The following is a 21,638-nucleotide window of genomic DNA, read 5'->3' as shown; positions in this document are numbered from 1 at the left end:
GTTTGTAACAAATTAGTGTAGTTATAATTTAAAAATGCAATTTAAGTGATTAAGTAGCTCTCCAAATCTAAGGTATAATGTAAGCCACAAAGCGTAAGCTGAACAGCACTTAAAAGTGATGGATTTCAAAGATGTAGCAACAGACTAAAGTTTATAATAAGCTTTAATCAATCTTGAAATAGGTTTATATAATAAATCCTAAGTTTGATCAAATTCATCAATATGCAGTGAAAGCAGTCATCTGTGTGACTGAGCTTTTTTTGCTTGCTAATAGATGAGCAGAGTCCGACAGCTACTCTTGCTTTAAATACCAATGAATTCCAATCTTAATTAATGTATGGAATTGTGATGGCTTCTGTCTCTAATAACATTTATTACTGTTAATGGTGAATTAATGAAATTTTGAATAACATATAATAGTTCTTTCTACATTGTGTTGAATAGTCATTAACTGTGGAAATGGGGTCAGTTCGTTTACAGATCAGGGCTGCAAAATGTGGCTCAATTGCTTTACTCAATAGCTTCAGAGCTATGAAAGGGAAAAAAAAATCAAGTGGTGAAGGATTACCTCCTTCTGATGTTCCACATAGATCACTGTGCCAAGGAGGGTGATAGGCCACAACAGAAGCACACGGGGGGTGGAAGGATCATATTGTTAGCCACTGTCTAACTCTGACTAGATATTGAGAATTTCCATTTCAAACATCACCAAAGCTTTTAATGCTCTGTTTAAACACAGGCTGCCAAAATTAGGGACTCCACTTCCTGAATATTCAGGTAATGAGTTTCTGGCCATCTCTTTGCTGCTCCAAAATCATTATTTTTTGTTGGAGAATTTGATAGAAGATCTTTGAGTCAATAGGAAGGTCAATAGTGGTGCTCAAATTTTGGAAGGGATTGAAAACTTCCTGTCTTGGCGGTAATAGGGGCAGTTCCTTTTAGACAGCTGCAGCATCACACAGATGGAGTTGGAACAGAGGCAACAGAAAAGAGAAGCTCCTAATAGAGAAAGGAGGAGGGGGAGGTGGAGAGCTCATAGCAGGAGGTCTTACCTAACCCAGGGTTCCTAAACATCCCTTCTTGTACCTCCAGCCCAGGAAGGAGAAGTCTCTATAGTGGCTGTGCTTCCCCACAGTCACAAAATCTGACAGTTTTTGAAACCATACTTGCAGCTGCAATGCAGATTGAGAATGCAATTGCCAGTGGCTATCAATGTGACTGTGGCCCTTATGTCCTTTGATGACATTGCCAACTTACTGCAGTTCATCATTCACCTCTGTAACCAAGAGGTCACAAAGTCCTGTGCGATAGGAGAGAAGACTGCTCCTCAAAGAGGAGCTGAAAAAGCAGACATACAACTCTGTCAAGACTTCAGCCTTCTCCAGGGTGCAGGGCTTTATTGACTGCACATACATGGCCATCTCAATAGGGAGATGTACTGAAACCACAAGGGATCTTGCTCTCTGGCTGTGCAAGCTGTGTGCAGCGGAGTTCACAGCATTATGTTAAATACCTGCTAATCTGGAAGCAATCACACTTCATGCTGTCCAAGCCACCTGCTCCAGCTATTTTCAAACAATCACAACAGACCAGAGAGTGAATGCTCAGTGAGAAGGCCTCTCCACTGCACACATTGTGTTATGATTCCAGATGATGTTATTACTAGACAAGTCAAATCCTGGATTGAACTCAGGTTGGAAGATCATAGTTCATTTTGCTTTTTATTTAAAAAGGTGGTCTCTCACTGAAACACAAGCATGCAATGCTGGAGATTTCATTTTGTGTAATAAACTTCAATTTTATTGTTAAAACAGAAGAAAATGAAATAGAATAAACCATGTTACTTGTATATAACATAAGTTGAATTACTTTGAAACACACAGTAAGAATACAACCCCATCTATCCTAACACTATTGCTTTACACCATTCAAATATAGAGAGGCACAGTGGCGAGCACTGCTGCCTCACAGTGCCAGGGACCTGGGTTCAATTCCAGTCTCATGTGCTTATGCTGAGTTTGTACTTTCTCCCGTGTCTGCATGGGTTTCTGCAAAGTACTTCAGATGTTTCCTACAGTCCAAAGATGTGCACATCAGGTAGACTGGCCATGTTAAATGGCCAGTAGTGTTCATGGATGTGTAGATTAGCTGTATTAGCCATTGGATATGCAGGGTTACAGGGATAGGATAGGTGAATGGGATGATCTTCAGAGGGTTGGTGTGGACTAGTTAGGCTGAGTGGCCTGTTTCTGCATTGTGGGGATTTTATGAATGTTTGCATTATCTATCAGATCCATAGGCGTGACTTGCTGTTTCTTTCAATTCTAGGTCATGAGAGTTTGGAAGCATCTTCCTTGATTAGTCGTACATCTGAGTTCCCACTGTCCTAACTTCAAATAAGTTCTAACCAAGTACTTCTGGTCTGAAACTTTCAAACTAAAATACTTGTGATGAATTAACCTATGTTCTAACAAGTCTAAACAATCTCTTTTCTTCAGAAGATGCTGCTTCACACATCTAACTTCCCATGACCTTTCCAAACTGAACTCAAAAGCATTCCAAGCACTGAGTTATGTCTGAAACAAAAATAAAATCCTGATGCTTCTAAACAGAAAGCAATCTAATGCTCCTCAACATTTAATCTGCCTATTCATAAAACTCTACCAATGCATCCAAATTCTCATTACCACCACAGAATTCCATCTCTTATATTGATTTGAAAAAAAAAGTTATGGCTCCAGAAATGTTGACAAGTTAATCATTAATTCCCTTCATATGCACAAATTAAAACCCACACACCACTAGTTCAAAATCTAAAGTGCAAAATCAATTTTATTAAAATATATATAAATCACATACCTTACATCACAATGCCTAATGATTCCCTTTAGCCATCTGACCTCACATGGCCTACAGTAATGTTTCCACAATGAAAATTATGCTCCAACTAGGAACATCATGGAGCAAACTATTAGAATCCTGAAGCAGTGAATTCCTTGCCTGGATTGCTTGGATGGAGTCCATCAACGTTTACTGGAGCAAGATTTGTATTTGTTTGTTGTATCCTTCACATTAAAATCATTACTGCCATAGCTTCATAGGATGTGAAAAGGAGGAAACAGTCTACATATCAGAGTTCTAAACATTGCTAGGCATCTCATTCCAATTCCTTTGGATTTCCCAGATTCTTGGTACTCAACATTGCCCCATGTTACCATCCCTCGATTGCTGACCTTCACCACATCCTTGTGGCTACAATCCTAAAACAAAATCCAACACAAAGCAACCAATCCATAGTAAATTTAGTCCATCAATGGTTTCAATAATCCACACATAATTCAATTTGATTCAATGCCTGTTTTATGGGTGACTTAGTGCTCCTACTTAGTGCAACCCTAGTGGCTGAAGATATTGACTAGATTCTGCAGCAAGGCTGTCTCTTGGAGCTGACCATCACTTTTGATTTGAGAAGAATGGGTTCTAGCTCTGAAAGAAACCCTGTGTGGAGGTACTTGTGAATTTGTACTTGAGATGTTGGCATTAGCGGTAAGGTCTGTAATTTATTACCTAACCCTAATTGATCCTAAGAAAGTGGTGCTGAGTTGCCTTCTTCAATTGCAGCAGTTGCTGAGGTGTAGGTATGTCTATAATGTGCTGGGCAGGAAGTCACAGGACTTTGACCTAGCATCAGTTAAGGAACAGCAAAATAGTTCCATGTCAAGATGGTGAAAGACTTGGAGCCGAACTTGCCGATTCTATTATTCCCATGTGCCTGCTGCTTGTTCTTCTCGATGACAGAGGTCATGAGTTTGGAAGGTGCTGATGAAGGAGCCTTGACAAGGTCAAGCCAGACTTCCACTTGCTGTTTGATGGTGACAATAGCACATCTCCTGGTGTACTCAGAGTCTCTCTGTGCATGCTTATCAACTTTTTCCATTAAAGGGCTTCCCTGAAGTCCTCATTTGAATCTTGTGCAGTGAAACTCACCTGCAATTGCATCCTCCAGGGAGCTGACTCATGCAATAACCTTCCAGCTTGGTCTGGCTGCAGTCTAACTTTGTCCAGAACTTACTTTCTGTATCTTATCACCTCTATACACCCTCTAAGCTTCAAGTAGTTATTAGTATCTGAGTTGGTGATTGTGAGTGTCAGATCAAGTGACAGTGGTTCTTGATTGTGTCAATGTCTTCCTCCAGTCTTTCATCTTCAAGCAGCATTAGCTGGGCTGGCAGTAGTTCTTGATAAATCAGTAAGAATGCTGGAGCAACTCAGCAGATCTGGCAGCATTAGTGGAGAGGGAGGAACAGACTGAATGTTTCAAGTCTGATATGACTCCTGATCAGAACTGAAGACTGCACTACAGATACTGCCAGACCTGCTGAGTTTATCCAGAGTCATCTGTGTTAGATTTCCAGCATCCATAGTATTTTGTCTTTAATCAAGCAGTTCTTGGGTATTTGAAAGTGTAAATGCACAAGAGGAGAGCTGGGATGAGAATGGGGGTGTGAACAGGAAACTAAGAATTGTGTGGTTATATCATCAGCAGCTTATACATCATACAGGACTGCAGGAGGAGGGTTAAGAGGTTCAGAAAATGTATAAGGCAGGAAAATATCATTGTCCTGGATGAAATCAGTAAAACTGGTCATAACAATGTCTGTAATACCCGTGCCAATAGTGTCAAGTGCAATCTCCTCCCAGAGGTAAGGAGTTGCAGCCATTCTTGTCTTCCATCGATTTGTTGGTGTGCCCTTTTGCTATGTGTTCTGGAGACCTGTAAGGGAGCTGGATCATATTACAATGTGTTTGGGTGATGTGCTGAATAGCTGGTAGAATGTGGAAAATATAAGATTCAGATAGAAGACTTGCAAAAGTGGTAGGTGAGTAGTTGTGGTGGAACATATGAATGTCAAATACGATTCTCAACAGTTAGAGATTGGTGAATGGGTAAGTGATAGGATGTGGTGCCCTGAACAGTGTTAGAGATTAGAGATGTGATTGGCCCTTGAAGATGCATTCACTGATTGCGACCAATTCAGATGAGGGCACCGAATCTTTTTTAATAGTTTCCATGGGTTCTCAGTGCCAGGCAGCAGAGATTAATGTTTGTGACTATCTGCCCATAGTACGTTCGCAGAGAGCTTTGTGGTCCCCTTTCTACCTCCTGCACACAGACATCCAATACTACAGGTGAAACCCAGTGAACCCTCTCTGCATTCTACTGCTCTATTACTCTGCTCTTGGTATCACTGACAGCCAGTTGAATGGCTTGCTGAAGTGACTCACCTTTAAACATGAAGGCTAGCTTTGACTGGTATTAGCCATGCTCAAAGTTGGGCCTCTTGCTCAGTGTGTAGCCACTCAGCAGTGTACCTACCATTGAGCTGCTCACTGTAATTGTAAAAATAAGCAAGTTGAATTTTGCCTGCATCACAACCATTGAGTAGTAAGGAACTATGCACTGATATCCCTGCACTGGTCATTGAATTTTATCAAACTTGTCCCCTTTGAACCTTTTAGGTCAGACCCAAAAGATTGGTCCTGAAAAAATAAACTGTAGGTTATTATATACATTGGACAAAGCAATTTACATCCACGAGTACACCAACTGCGTACGTTAAAATAATTGTTTGCTATCTGTGATAATTAAACAGTATGGTCCTGTAGGTGCTAAGAACGTGGACTTTCAAGAAAGTGAACTATTCAAAACACACTATAAAAGCACAAATTTTCATTGTTGACAAACTGTATGAGATCTGACTTCAGTGGTACCGGCCACAAAGTTACTGTTTTTTATCATCTTACCCTCCAGCATGCTGACATGCATTGCATCATTGGCTCTCTTGGGTACACTAAGCATCACTTCAAGACCATCCTTTAATTCGCCTTTGCCTTCTTCACAGCAGGTTAAAAGTTCCTAAAGGCAGAAATGTTAAAGATACTATATATCAAATTAAAAAACAGGTCATTACCAATGGTTTCTTACCTCCCTTCACCTTTTTAATAAATCAGGTTGAGCAATTTCCAAGATTTTAATAAACTAAACAGAGTCACTGACATCCTATTTGTTACTCATGGAGAAAGCGAAGGATTTAAGGCATGTACAGCTGGGAAATCTTTTCTCATTTCTGTTTTGGAAACTGTGGTCCCCCACTCCCTAGTCACATTCTTTCCAGGGTTCACTGTCTGTTTTTGTTGCCTACCAGTGGGTGTGAATGATGTCTGCTTTTAGCCAATGACTTCCAGCCCAGCTCCAACACACCAACCCACAGAACTGTACACAAACTGCTTAAAACAGAGATAATACTGTCTTGCAGTGGTTTGGCTGTAATTTTGGAACAATTTCAGAATACTGTCAGTCTGGTACAAGGTGAAATCAGGAAATGCAGTGTGCTGTGCAAAAAAACACAGAGCCCAAAACTATGACACTTGGCAGCTGGAAAAGGTTATTAAGGACATGATGGGAAAGTGGAATTCCACTATAAGGTTTGGATAAAGGCCTGAAACACATTGCTCTAGACTACTGTCAGTTTTATAATTCTATGGAGAAAGGCATTCCTCTTAAGCAGCTGTTTGGCTGAATCCATTGGATATGCCCTGAAAAAAATACTGGAAGCTTTACATACCTTCAGTAGGAGCTGGTACTTAGTGATTCTCTGAACAGGTTTAATTAGGTAGGATGAAATGGAATTGGCCAAACCATGTCTTTGTTGAATTTCCTGAAAAACAGAATTATACAATACAGAATGATGATTCTACTCAGATCCATGATGCTTAAATAAATGTAATATTTCATGGCACTAACAATTCGTGAATGAAGTAGATGATTTTATTTAAGACAACAGAAAATTGAAGACTAGAATAGTAAATAAGCAATGAAGGCATTAAAGGAGGTATTTCATAATTCTCAACAAATATATAGTCCATTTGGAAATGCCCCATGAGAAAGGTGAATAATCAAGGTTAAGGGAGATAAGGATGGCATCAAATTGAAAGAAAAATTTCACACTCTTGCAAAGAGCAGTGGTATGCTGCAGTTTGGGTAATTGTTAAAAACCAATTGGTTTCTCTGCTAAGAAAGAGGAATACTGAGGATTATGAGAGTAAACTTACAAAATCAGACAGGAATATCATATAAAAATATCTAAAATTGAAGCAATTAGATAAGACAGACAGTATTTCTCGGAAAGTGAGGTAAGGGCTTTAATAACGGAACAAGGCGAACTGTAATTAGCAGAGTGTCAGGAGGACAGTACTGAGACTCAACTGCTTACAATTTGCATTAATGACTTGCATGAAGGGATTCAGTGCATTGCAACCAAACTTGCTGCTGCTGATAAAAAGACAGGGGAATAACAAATTGCGAGGAGAATACACAGAGTCTATAAAGGAACATATATACATGAACTGAGTGGACAGAAATCTAGCAAAATAATGTTGGAAAATATAAAGATTTCACTTTGGTGGGGGGAATAGAAAAGCAGAATATTACTTAAATGGAAAAAAGCTTAATATAATGCAGTACAGATCCTTATCTGGATATCCTTGCACATGGATCACAAAATGTTGCCATGAAGATAAAGCAAGTTATAAGGAAGGGAAATGGAATGGCCTTGTTTGCAAGGAAAGTGCATTATGAAAGTTGGGAAGCCTTGCGACAACTGTACAGGGCATTAGTGAGATCACATTCAGAATATTGTGCCCAGTTTAGGTCTCCTTTTTCAAGAAATATAAAAAAAAATTGCATTGAATACCATTCAGAGAAGGTACACAGTATTAATACCTGGAATGAAAAAAGTTGTCTGATGATGAAAGTTTGAGCAGGTAGTTTGTGCACATTAGAAATTAGCACAATAAGAAGTGGCCTTTCAAATAACTCCACAGAGGCAGTATCCCATTCACTAAGTCACCCTTTATTTACAAGAAACTGACTTAGCTAGTTCAGAGCCAGCTTCTAGCGTGAACAGAACCTCTGATATTCCTGTTTATATCTGCCAGACTGGGATCCCTGATTGAACCAGGTTAACAGCCCCAATCACGGATCTCATATTCTATGAGATTCACCTACTGACATTGTTCCAATCATGACAGCCTTATAGAAACATACACATTTTGAGGGGAATTAAGACGCTGAGATGCCCTTAAAACTAGAATACACAGGTTCACATTAGTTTCATTTATTAATTAGGTGATGAGGAGTAACTTAATTTCTTAGACAGTTGCAAATTTTTCAGGTTCTCTACTTCAGACAGCTGTGATGGATGAGATTGTGAATATATTTAAGGCTGTAAAGGCCATAATTTGAACTACATTATGCAGTCAATGATTATAGGGCATGGATAAAAGAAATGGAGTCAAGGAGAAAGTAATTTGAGACATCATTTAATTGGTGGTGCAAGTTTGATGAGCCACCTGGTGTATTCCTGCCTCTATTTCTTACAATTTTGCAACTTAAGGATCAATGCTGCATTATTAACTTAATGAAATATATTACCACTTTTAGGTTTTTAAAATATCTGGCCTGCACGTGAGTTTAGTCTGGCTCATGTGCACTGAAGGTTGTAGTATGTCCAAGAATGAGACACAACAGGAGCCAAATTGCTCCATTAAGGCCCTACAAGGACATTTTAAGATTCTACTCTTCTGTTATTACCTAAATGTAGGCACACAGAAAGGGCAAACCTAGTTTTTTTGCAGATGATGAATGGCTTCTTTCCCAACTCCTGTCCATCAGGTAGGAAGTTGGTCCGTGGCTCCTTAATGAAGCCTGGAGTAAATAGTTGTGACCCATTCTGTTTGGGGCAGGCTGGACAGCAATTCATTAGTATGGCTTGCTTAACAAATGCAAAGTGCCTTCTATAGTCTGCTGAAAAGCAAAACATCCTCAACGGTGGCTAAATACCAGCAGTGGGAGATACCAATATACAATGTGTTCCTGAACACAGATTAGTACCGATAAAATCATTGAAAAAATAAACATTGAGCTCATAACATAATACAAAATATAAAATAAGCAAAAAACACTCAGCATATCAGCCTGTTCCCTTAAATGTGAGAGGACTCATTGAATAATTTCGCTTTCAGGAATGTATTCAGCCTTGAACACTCTTCACAAACGTGAAGGAACGTGAAGCCAGAAATCACAGAAACAGGTAAATACAAGAATTGGCAATATTTTACAAAATGCAAATAAAAGATCTTAAAATGTTAATTATTTTAACTTGAACAGAATCATAAATATGATTTTGACAGATATCAGTGTTGAAGAATGATACCACCAATGTATACAAACAGAACTGTATTTTGAACAACGCCAAATATTGGCTTTTGTCAAAATCATCCTTCAGTGTTTAATGTAACATGGATGGTTAAAACTATTGTGTAAACCAAAACAATTCTTAGTATGGGGAACAAAAATTGAGCCTACTTACATCAAAAAAGGCGCCTGCATGCTCTAAGATTAGCTGGCTCGAGTCAGGTTTGTTTTTGCAGTATGAGACATACATTTGGAATTTGTCTGCCTGTGCAGAAATAAAATCAAACAACAAATTAGATTTTGGTAACAGAGACTAATACACCATTAAGATTTTATATGCACCGCATTGTGAAGGAACAGTGCTGTCAATCAGCACTTGCTCAATAATTCCTTTTAACTGATACTTAGTTTGGCTTCTGTCAGGGTCATTCAACTCCTAACCTCAATATAGCCTTGGTACAAACATGGACAAACAGTTAAACTTCAGACTTGTGGTGTGATCTGACTTCCCTTCAAGTCAAGACAGCATTTGACTGGGTATGACGCCAAGGAGCCCTAACAAAACTGAATTTAAGAGGGAGAATACTACAACAGTTGGAATTGTACCTACTACAAAGTACAATAATTGTGGCTGGTACTGTAGTTCGGTTCTGAATAAGAGTCAAACTGGACTCGAACCATTGTTTCTCTCTTCAAAGGTGCTGCCAGATCTGCTGAATTCTTCCAGCAATTTTGGTTTTTTGTTTCAGATTTCCAGCATCCGCATTTTGTTGTTTTCATTTTACTTTTAACGTCATTCTCCACAATCTACCCCCAGTACAATAAATAGTTTTTCACTGCCATCCTCATTGCTTTGCTCTTCAACTTCTGCACCAAACAGTTTTTAATCTTCAGGAATTTCAATCTCTGTTTGGTCTTGTCATGCTTTCTCTCTCCTGTAATTAGTACTTTCCTATCCTCCCTAAATCACTTTTGATAGAGTAGTCCTGATTAAGAACATTACTGCCTCCCACCTCATCTTTCCCTGGGTACAGCACTCCATTAGGTTCAACGGATATGAGCTTGAGAGGTAATGGCAAAACACCTGGTTTAGGCATCCATGAACAAGTCTGGCTGGACTATACAAAGCACTGGTTGTTCCTGCTCTCATCTGTTACTGCTCAGTATTCCAGGATCATCTGATAATTCAAAGAATTACACCTAGCTTCTCTTCACAATTATAAACTGTTTTTTAAACCACTTTCACTAATCCCCATCACCTTCCAACAATGTTTGAGGTGTTCCTGGATTTCTTTGTCAAGACATTTGAGACTGAGTGACTGCCTCCCTTTTACTAAGCCACTGGGACAAACCTCCAGTAAAACACTCCTAACTCAGCCCTGAACTCCCCCTTTCTCTAGTTTCCATCCCAGCACCTCATGCCACCTCTAAGTCATTGTATTCAAGAGCCTAACCTCCTGCTTTTTCGACCTTCTCCTTTAAAATGCTTCCTCAGAACCTTTGGTACATACCACTGTTTACTCAAAGCTTCTTACCACTGTGAGTGTAAGTTAGCATTGTAAGGTTACCACTATTGATGACTGTAACACACATAATTGGGCACCAGACAACTCCAGTAGATTACTCACGTGTAACCAATGTCTGTCATTTCACCGCAGCTACTCCTTGTACCACAGTGTTACTGTCTCTAACACAGTCACAGATCCAGGTCTCTCAGAATCTGCTGGATATCCGACTAGTTCTGTACCTCATTGCTCTGGGGGTCCAGCACCAACTGCAAGGCAATAGAATAATGGGGGACCTTGACCTCACTCTGGGTACCCCTTCCTCACAGGGGGAATGGATGATGTCAGCAGGTGCCCAGCCAGAGGAAGAACTACACAATCCTTCAGAAACTTCCTCTTTTGGCAATCCAGAAGTAGTCAGGCCCCTCACCTCTATCCTGCCATGCAATCTCAACCCTACTTCGGTTCTAGGTCAAAGAGGGCAAACTTGCCTCTGGCAAGGGCACATGCAGCATATCTAGGCACTTACAGACACAAATACCTGCAAGATTGGCCAACTGGAGGTCCAAGGCCAATGGACACCAGTGTAGGGAAGGTTCTCTCCACTCTAGCTGCTAATACAGGGACTATACTGAGGACATAATGGGAGGGAGAGGAAAAAGAACTTTTGAGGACCTATTAATGGCATAAGTGATACTTGATTGTAAATACATTCTTAATTTCTAAATATATGTTCATTCATATCTATTGTTTGCCTAAGTTTCTGTGTAGCCAGAAATGCAAAATTTGAGGTATTGAAGCCAATGATCCTTATCCCTCAACAGTGTTCCATGGCCTGAGGTGCCCACTAGCTCCTGTACCATGTACAGACAATGGGGCATTTGCAGCATCCTTCCATATCCGCCACAAGTTCACCTGTACCTCCACACACATCATCTATTGCATCCGCTGCACCCGATGTGGCCTCCTCTATATTGGGGAGACGGGCCGCCTACTTGCAGAACGCTTCAGGGAACACCTCAGGGACGCCCGGACCAACCAACCCAATCACCCCGTGGCTCAACACTTTAACTCTCCCTCCCACTCCACCGAAGACATGCAGGTCCTTGGACTCCTCCATCGCCAGAACATAACAACACGACGGTTGGAGGAAGAGCGCCTCATCTTCCGCCTGGGAACCCTCCAACCACAAGGGATGAACTCAGATTTCTCCAGTTTCCTCATTTCCCCTCCCCCCACCTTGTCTCAGTCGATTCCCTTGAACTCAGCACCGCCCTCCTAACCTGCAATCCTCGTCCTGACCTCTCCGCCCCCACCCCACTCCGGCCTATCACCCTCACCTTGACCTCCTTCCACCTATCACATCTCCATCGCCCCTCCCCCAAGTCCCTCCTTCCTACCTTTTATCTTAGCCTGCCTGGCACCCTCTCCTCATTCCTGATGAAGGGCTGTGGCCCGAAACGTCGAATTTCCTGTTCCTAGGATGCAGCCCGACCTGCTGTGCTTTAACCAGCAACACATTTTCAGCTCTGATCTCCAGCATCTGCAGACCTCACTTTTTACTCAAACCCATCCAACCCGTCTATCTAAGTCTTCAGTGGCCCACCTTCCTACCAGCCTCTGGTATCTGAAGTGAACATGTTATGGTTCGTAGTTCACTGTCTGCCCCAGGAAATCAGGTTGCAGCTAATTGTCAATAACTTTCCCCTCCCCCCTCTACATGATCCCTTACAATCCTATGCTCTATCATCTCTCCTCCCACCCCTTCGACACTGAGTAGCCCCCTCCCTCACTGTTATAATCCCCTCAGATGGGCCAATGGGCCGAGAAGTGGCAGATGGAGTTTAATTTAGATATATGCGAGGTGCTGCATTTTGGGAAAGCAAATCTTAGCAGGACTTATACACATAATGGTAAGGTCCAAGAGAGTGTTGCTGAACAAAGAGACCTTGGAGTGCAGGTTCATAGCTGCTTGAAAATGGAGTCACAGATGTATAGGGTAGTGAAGAAGGCGTTTGGTATGCTTTCCTTTATTGGTCAGAGTATTGAGTACAAGAGTTGGGACGTCATGTTGCGGCTGTACAGGATATTGGTTAGGCCACTGATGGAATATTGTGTGCAATTCTGGTCTCCTTTCTATCGGAAAGATGTTGTGAAACTTGAAAGGGTTCAGAAAAGATTTACAATGATATTATCAGGGTTGGAGGATTTGAGCTACAGGGAGAGGCTGAACAGGCTGGGGCTGTTTTCCCTGGAGTGTTAGAGGCTGAGGGGTGACCTTATAGAGGTTTACAAAATTATGAAGGGCATGGATAGGATAAATAGACAAAGTCTTTTCCGTGAGGTGGGGGAGTCCAGATCTTGAGGGCATAGGTTTAGGGTGAGAGGGGAAAGATATAAGAGACCTAAAGGGCAACTTTTTCACGCAGAGGGTGGTACATGTATGGAATGAGCTGCCAGAGGAAGTGGTGGTGGAGGCTGGTACAATTGCAATATTTAAAAGGCATTTGGATGGGTATATGAATCGGAAGGGTTCGGAGGGAATATGGGCTGGGTGCCTACAGGTGGGATTACATTTGGTTGGGATATCTGGTCGGCATGGACGGGTTGGACATGTTTCAATGCTGTACATCTATATGACGCTATGACTCTGCCTCCCAGCATTAAGCTTCCCTTCCCTACTGTTAAGTTCCCCTGTTTTGTCGCCTGCAGTATTGGCTCCCTGATAACCCTCTCCCATCTTGATGTTTTGAGTCCGGAACCCCTGACCTGACTGTGCTCTCATCTCCTTCAGTAACTTGGTTGGACAGACCTGCTCAATGGGGGACCACACCCCTGACTGAAAACTGCACAGTCCCTGACTGTGTTCCTGCAACTCCCCGGACTGGCTGCACTGGACCCACTGAGCTTTGGCATCCTCTCTGCCCTTCTTTAATCCCCCTGTGACTACTGGCCCTCTCATTCTCTTACTTGATATTCTTGCACTTCTCCAATCCTAGTCCCACCCAGATCTGATCACCTTAGCCTTTCCCCACCCTTTATTCAATTCATTTGCTCTTTATCCCTCCCCTGAACAACTGACTACCTTTTGTGTTCCCCACCCTAAAAATGCAGCTCCTACTTTTTTTGTCCCCTTACCCATATCACTTTATATCTCAGTTTCCTCCCTCTATTCCCCAGGGTCCTTCCAGTGCCCTTGCAATCACACCCTTTTGTATTCCATTCCCCACTATTCCTTTCATCTTAACCCACCTTTTTCTGAACCTTGTCAGATTTGTTGGTGGCTGATAGTGTGACTACCTCACTCAGGCGGGCTTGATGAACTTATGAGGCTTTATCCCTTACACTATTAGCATTTAAGAACTACAAGCTAGATTACAGCTGACAAGATGTCTCATGAGCTGGTTGAACTGAGTAGGCTTCACCTCTTACATTGTAAGTGTCTTGGTTATGGAGGGACTAAGTAACTCAAGAAGCTTGTGTTCATCAGAGAGTATTCACTGCATTCTAATTAATGCAAGAGAGGAAAAAACATCCCACCTGAAGTGTTCTGAGAACTTCATAGCAAAATTGTAACTCAATTTTGTAGCAAAATTGGGGAAATCTGAAACAAACACAGAGAATGCTGGAGAAACTCAGCAGGTCTGGCAGCATTTGTGGAGAGAGAAAAACAGAGTTAACATTTTGAGTTCATTTCAACTCTTCTTCAGAACTGAAGTCATCAGGACCTGGTGCAAGCCATTTTTCTGAGTTTCTTCAGCTCTTTCTTCCAGATTCCAACTGATATTCCAAAATACACCATCAGCAGAAGTCTGAAATCATTATAATTCTAAGATCATCCATATAAGTATTTACTCACCCATGTGACAAAACAGTGTCCTACATCTTCTGGCAGCTGTTCATACTTCTCTAGTTCTTTCAGAAAGATGCTGAAAAGGTGAGACAGTTTGAATTACATATTAATTACAATGTCTCTCTGGATCTGTGCTCTTGTATGTTTACATTTCTAATTCTGTTTCTGATGAGAGTATCATTCACATCAGAAATTATAATCTTTGAGAAACTAACTTCTTGAAAAAATTATCAGCTAAAACTGGGAAAGGTAATGGAATAATCTTGTGTTGTTAATGTCTTTACAAATTACAAGTATGACCTGAGGTTAATAGTCTGTCTCTGAAAGTTGAAACACGTTCATGCTATTGACCATGGTCTTGCTGCCAACTTTACTAGTTGCGCTATGCCAGGAGTGTTCCATAACGAGGGAACAAACCAATTGTTAGAGCGTTAACTTATAACGTTGTTTTTGGGTTGGTCAGTTCTCCCATAGCAAGTGACAGCTTCAAGAATTCAATCATCTTGAGTCATTACAGACTGAAGCAACAAGTGGCAGCAGAATTCAGTGGGATAATTGTTACAGGTGGTTAATGAATTTACTTATGCATATACATGGGCTATGAGTTTGGCAGACAGCTTAACCACAGTGGGGATTCACAGCCAACTTTCATTTCAGAATTTGGAGTGCTGAGGTTCATAGAGGTATCTCTTCCAGTACCCAGCTAAGCTTTGACAATTTAACATACTTTGGTGATAAGCCCTGGTAAATTTTCGGTCTGCATGACAGTTTTTCCACATGTAAATTTGTTACGACCTGGAGCAAGTCCATGACATTGGAATGTTTGAGATGGCTGCACCGAAATGAATGTTGAATTCAGCTTACAAAGAAGGAATGGTTTGTTGATGTTTTTAAAGTAGGTTCAGAATTCCAAGGAATTTTAATATACACCACATATCTAAAACGCAATCCAGCTCAAATGTTGAACTAGCCAGAGCTCCTCAGGACACCTTTCCTAAACAAATATCCTTATTTCACTGGAGAAATTAGATAGATATTGATCTACTTCTGCCACCCCAGAATGGGGAGTTTCCAATGTTAACTACTCTTATTGAAGCTGTAAGATGCTTCAAGCCTGGAGACACAGAGGCCTGCATTTCACCAGGATTTGAATGACTGGCTATAGCAGCTGACAAGTTCGTCCCCTATTGCTGACAACCTTTGCTTCTGTAATACAGCAAAATGAGAAAGCAGGTGATATAAAGGGTGACATTAAGAGGCTGAGGACATAAAAAAACTTATACAGAATCTTAATCACTGCCTTCTCCCCATCATCAGCTTCCTTATGATCTGCAATGTCATCATTAAAGTCAATGAGAACAGAGGATCTTCCATGCTGCTTCCAATCATTATCTCCCTCAGTTCTATTCTGCAAGTAAGGAGGCTTAAATTAAGAGGGGGTGAGTAAAGCCCTTGGGCAAGTGAGTATATCGGAACTTCTGGCTCTGTTTAGTTTCATAGAAATTCATACACAGTGAATTTGATGGGCTACTAATATTTCCATTTCTCACTGCTTGAACAGTTCCAAGAACTGTTATTGACAATAAGATCATAAGAAAATCAGAGCAGAATGAGTCCATTTGGCCCATCGAGCCTGCTCACCATTAAATTACGTTTCAAAATCCCATTCTCCTGCCTTCACTCCATAATGCTTGATCTCTTTAACAATCAAAAACCTAGTTATCTTTGTCTTAAACACACTCAATGACATAGCCTTCACAGCCCTCTGCAGCAATAAGTTCCACAGATTACTTATCCCCGGCTGAAGAAATTCTTCCTCATCTCAGTTCTAAAGTGGCATCCCTTCAATCTGAGTCTGTGTCGTTGGGTCCTAGCTACACCTATTAGTGGAAACATCTTCTCCATGTTCACTCTATACAGGCCTCTCAGTATTCTGTAAGTTTCAATCAGACTGCCCCTCAATCTTCCAAATTCCACTGAGCACAAACCCACGGTTCTCATTTGTCAAGCCCTTCATCCTTGTAAACCTCATTTGGAAACCCTCCAACGTGAACACATCCTTTCTTAAATATAGGCCCAAAGCTGCTCACAGTATTCCAAACGAATATCTGACCAGAGCCTTATACAGCCTCAGCAGTACATCTCTGCCCTTGTATTCTAGCCTTCTTGAAATCAATGCTAACATTGCGCTTGCCTTCCTAAGTAGGAGAACATGAGGACAGTAGATGCTGGAGTTCAGAGGTATAACGTGTGATGCTGGAAAAGCATAGCCGATCAGGCAGCATCCGAGGAGCAAGACAGTCGACATTTCAAGTGTAAACTCATCATCAGGAAACTGATTAAACGGACGCACACACTAAACAACCCCATTACCCTGTGGCCGACCACTTCAACTCCCTCTCCCACTCCGCCAAGGACGTGCAAGTCCTAAGCTCGCTCCACCGCCAAATTCAAGGTACCCAATGTCTGGAAGAAGAACACCTCATCTTAAGCGTTGGCACCCTCCAACTACACAGAATCAATGTTGATTTCACCAGTTTCCTCATCTCCCCTCCCCCCACCTCAACCCAAATTCAACCCTCCAACTCAGCACCACCCTCTTGAACTGTCCTACCTGTCCATCTTCCTTCCTACCTATCAGCTCCACCCTCTGCTCTGATTTATCACCATCACCCCCCACCCTCATCTACCTATTGCATTACCAGCTACCTACTCCCCAGCTCCACCTGCTTCCCAATTTTCTCTCAGCCTCCATGCCTCACCTCCCCATCCCCCCTACATTCCTGATGAAGAGCTTCTGCTCAAAATGTCAACTCTCGAATACTGCCTGACCAGCTATGCTTTTCCAGCGCCACACTTTTCGACTGCCTTCCTAACTGCCAACTGAACCTGCATGTTAAATTTTTGAGAATCCTGAACTTGCACTCCTAAATCCCTCACTTCTTCAGATTTCTGAAGCCTTTCCACATTTAGAAAATAGTCTTTGTCTCTGTTCTTCCAAGTGCATAACCTCACACTTTTCCACTTTGTATTTCGTCTGCTACTCTTTTTGCCCACTCGCTCAGCTTGTCTAAGTCATTCTGCAGCCTTCTTGCTTCTTCAACACTACCTGTCCCTCTACCTATCTTTGGACAATCTGCAAACATAGTGTTATGCCCTCAGTTCCTTTGCCAAGATGAAAATCACACAACACCAGGTTATAGTCCAACAGGTTTAATTGGAAGCACACTAGCTTTCGGAGCGACGCTCCTTCATCAGGTGATTCTGGAGGGCTCGATCGTAACACAGAATTTATAGCAAAAATTTGCAGCGTGATGTAACTGAAATTATACATTGAAAAATTGATTGTCTGTTAAGCCTTTCATCTATTAGAATACAGTGATAGTTTCACTTCTTTGCCAAGATGGTTAGTGTACACTGGGTGATCGCTCAGGTCCCTGATCTTCATGAACATTGTGTGCATGTCACACATAGTGCCATTGTGAGTATTGAAAAGTTTATCTTTTCTTTGTTTTCAATAATCTCAGTATTTTGTGAATCTCTAACAAAGCCAGCACTTGCTACCTATTGTTAACAATCAAATGACTTGCTCAACAGCCTCTCCATATGGACATGGACATTCATGAAACATTTGGATTTTGGTAACAAATAGACAACTTCAAGGGCACTGTTAGCAATTTGTTATTTACAGATCATTTTAAAACTGATCTCAGATTCACACACTGCCACAGTGATGTTGGAACTCTCATTCTCTACACTATTTCTCTATGTCTCTGATTTACTAGTTCAGGACATGTTCAGGAGGGTTTGCAGGTTTATCTTATTGTGTTTTCATTTTCTGCTCTATCTAATTCCCTACTCACTTGTCTCCCTCTGTTACTTCACTTGAAGATATTCTTTAAAATGGTCACCAGTGACCTAACACTCAACTGTGTGCCATTCATGACTTACTTGTTATGAAATTCATAGATCTCCTGGATATTTCCAAATATGATATGTTCCTTGTTAATAATACCAGGGGGAATCTCTTCCACTCCACAGGTCATTTCCCAGAAATAGGTCTGAAATGTAATAATTGGGAAGAAAACTCCATGACTGAGTGGATAGTATGGGGTGAGCTTCTTTTTCACACTTCCCTCACAATCTTTCACAATTCTCAGTATAAACAATGCATGTAAGTGACAATTTGTTGCAATGTCTTTTGACTGCATGCTTCTATGATTTTTAAATGTATGTTCAGTTCATAAATATATTGGAACACTTCCATTTCTCACACAATGTTTGCTGTGTTTTATAACCTTTATAAAAGAGCTGCTTGCAATCACACATTAAGTAGCCTTTCATTATGGCTGAATGATATTACACCTTATAATCAAGACCATTATGGAGACACATTGGAGCAGCCTAACAATATGATATTCATGGCCTACATACAGTTTTCTGTTATGAATCATAAATAGCAGTTCCAAAATTCAGTTGAACCATCTAAGAAACATTTTCCTGAGGCAGGAAAGAAAAATGTGAAGGGAAGTCATCCTGCATCTTGTTCAAGAAGAGCACAGAAAAAAATCAGGCTCCATCTATCTCGTTAACATTCTATTCTAGGAATGTTTACTGACATGAAAGTAGGTGAATCTAATAAAATTGGCGAACACTAAATAATCAAAGGGCAGACAGAAACTGTCCCTTTGAGTTATTTGGCACTACTTGCAAATACTAAAGTGCAGAAAGGATGCTTGTGCTGTTGTCACATGGTATTTCTTCTTAATTTATACATTTCGTTCCATTTTCAGATGTCAGTTTGCAAGAAATATGAAGAAGCATTAATTATTTTGGAAAATACATTAACTTTAAACATCGAACAACAATAAAGAAACTCAAGAGATAGTTGTGCTCATCAGATTTTCAACCAATAATTATAAGTATCACAAAAAGAGTAGTTTGATAGTGAATTTCCAAAATGCTTTTGCTTTTAATGTTCTTTGGTAGGTTCTAAAATCTACCTTTGATTTATCATTGCACCAACAAATGAGTGGTGGGCCTGTGGAATTCATTGCCGCAGAGTGCAGTGGAGGCTGGGACACTAAATGTCTTCAAGGCAGAGATTGATAAATTCTTAATGTCACATGGAATTAAGGGCTACGGGGAGAATGCGGGTAAGTGGAGTTGAAATACTCATCAGCCATGATTGAATAGTGGAGTGGACTTGATGGGCCGAATGGCCTTACTTCCACTCCTATGTCTTATGGTCATATGGTCTTATGAAAAATGAGCAACAGCATCTCCTAGTGACTGAATGCTTTCATGAAGACTTTCTTAAATTCTCAAATTTGAAGAGCATACTTTTGGTATATATTGATTCTGTCATATAGGTTGAGTGGAAATATTAATTATTAGTCTGACATTTTTATAGATCTGAGTATTAGTCGACAATCTTGCAGCCATACATCTATCCTAGCTGGATTATCAACACTTAGAAATTTTAGTCAATGAATTTTCTTTGAAAATTAGTAATTATATTTGTGCATTATTTGACAATGTAATTCATAAATGACATGGATTATTACAGGATGAGGAAACAAATGCATAAAGAAGCAAAATACTACAGATGCTAGAAATCCAAAATAAAAACAGTAATTGCTGGAAATTTTCAGCACAGTTGGCAGCATCGATGGAGAGGAAAAATGTAAGGTTTGCCCAGTCTAGTGCCAGTTATATATTAGGGAGGTGACTTGTGGCCATTTGGGGTATCCCAGACAATGAGAACAGCTAGTTAATCGAGGCTGAGAACTCTTGAATCCAACAGTGTGGTTGCTGCCAAAAAGACATCCAGAACCACAGAGATACAAAGTAGAAGATATGTTGATTGAGAAGGGAGGCTGTTTCAAAGGTGGGGAAAAGGGGAGCAGGGGTAATCAGAAGAAATGGTAGATGTAGGTGCGCCTCAGCAATCACCCCCCTCCCCAATTACTAGTTCCTCGATTAGGAACAGATTGTCTTTGATCAAGACGTTCACATTCCATCCTGGTGTCACACCATTTTACCTGTTGGACACGCTGCATGGCAACTCACTGCTTGTAGCTAGTTTAATCTCAGCAGTGGCTAGTGATGCCCTTCAGTGATCCGTAATTAGCCACTTAAAGGTCTCAATTGGCAGTGAGGCAGGAAGCTTGACATTGGACATTCCAATCTAGAACTGGAGTGTAGTGGACACAGGAAGGTAGCAGGGGGTCAGGTATGACACTTAGAATTATAGAGATATGCAGCACGGAAACAGACCCTTCGGTCGAACTCGTCCATGCCAACCAGATATCCCAACCTAACCTAGTCCCATTTGCCAGCACCTGGCCCATATCCCTCTGAACACTTCTAAGTCATATACCCATTCAGATGTTTTTTAAATGTTGCAATTGTACCAGCCTCCACCAGTTCCTCTGGCAGCTCATTCCAAACACGTGCCACCCTCTGTGTGAAAAAGTTACACCTGAGGTCCCTTTTGTATCTTTCCCCTCTCACCCTAAACCTATGCCCTCTAGCTCTCGATTCCCCCACCCAGGGAAAAGACTTTGTCTATTTATCCTACTCATGCCCCTCATGATTTTATAAACTTCCATAACGTCACCCCTCAGCCCCAAACAATTCAGCTTCTCCCTATAGCTCAAATCCTCCAACAATTCTCATAACTAAATTACATTGCTAGCTTCAAATCACCACCACTGAGAGTATGAGAATTCACACAATATTTCAGTTGATGATCTTTCATCAAAATCGATGCAAGTTTTTACACTTGGAAGGTGGTAGAGGCACCAAGAAAAGTTAGGGTGGTAAGCAGAAGGTCTTGACGAATAAAATATTTCTTAATGAGAAACTGTAAAAAAGTTCTAATTGATTCAGTAAAGAAGCTGTATTGGTTTTAATAATGATTTGGAGATGCTGGTGTTGGACTGGGGTGTGCAAAGTTAAAAATCACACAACACCAGGTTATAGTCCAACAGGTTTAATTGGAAGCACACTAGCTCCTTCA

At 41.0% G+C, this 21,638-nt stretch overlaps 1 protein-coding gene across 4 annotated transcripts in view; it reads right to left on the bottom strand.

Annotated features, from left to right (window-relative positions):
* Positions 1-21,638, bottom strand: part of kalrna (kalirin RhoGEF kinase a) — a 744,968-nt gene that overhangs the window by 241,965 nt on the left and 481,365 nt on the right. For 3 of the 4 annotated variants that reach the window (XM_060827256.1, XM_060827251.1, XM_060827252.1), the window contains 5 exons: positions 18,566-18,675; positions 14,621-14,690; positions 9,432-9,521; positions 6,627-6,719; positions 5,806-5,917 (listed from right to left, as the gene is read on the bottom strand). In XM_060827256.1, coding sequence (XP_060683239.1) covers positions 5,806-5,917; positions 6,627-6,719; positions 9,432-9,521; positions 14,621-14,690; positions 18,566-18,675 — 475 coding nt within the window. Of the gene's footprint in view, positions 1-5,805; positions 5,918-6,626; positions 6,720-9,431; positions 9,522-14,620; positions 14,691-18,565; positions 18,676-21,638 lie in introns of those variants that run through there. The other variant, XM_060827253.1, reaches the window with a different exon arrangement.

Source organism: Hemiscyllium ocellatum, chromosome 7 (assembly GCF_020745735.1).
Source record: "Hemiscyllium ocellatum isolate sHemOce1 chromosome 7, sHemOce1.pat.X.cur, whole genome shotgun sequence".
Lineage (NCBI taxonomy): Eukaryota > Metazoa > Chordata > Chondrichthyes > Orectolobiformes > Hemiscylliidae > Hemiscyllium > Hemiscyllium ocellatum.
This window is presented reverse-complemented; position numbering and strand designations above follow the sequence as displayed.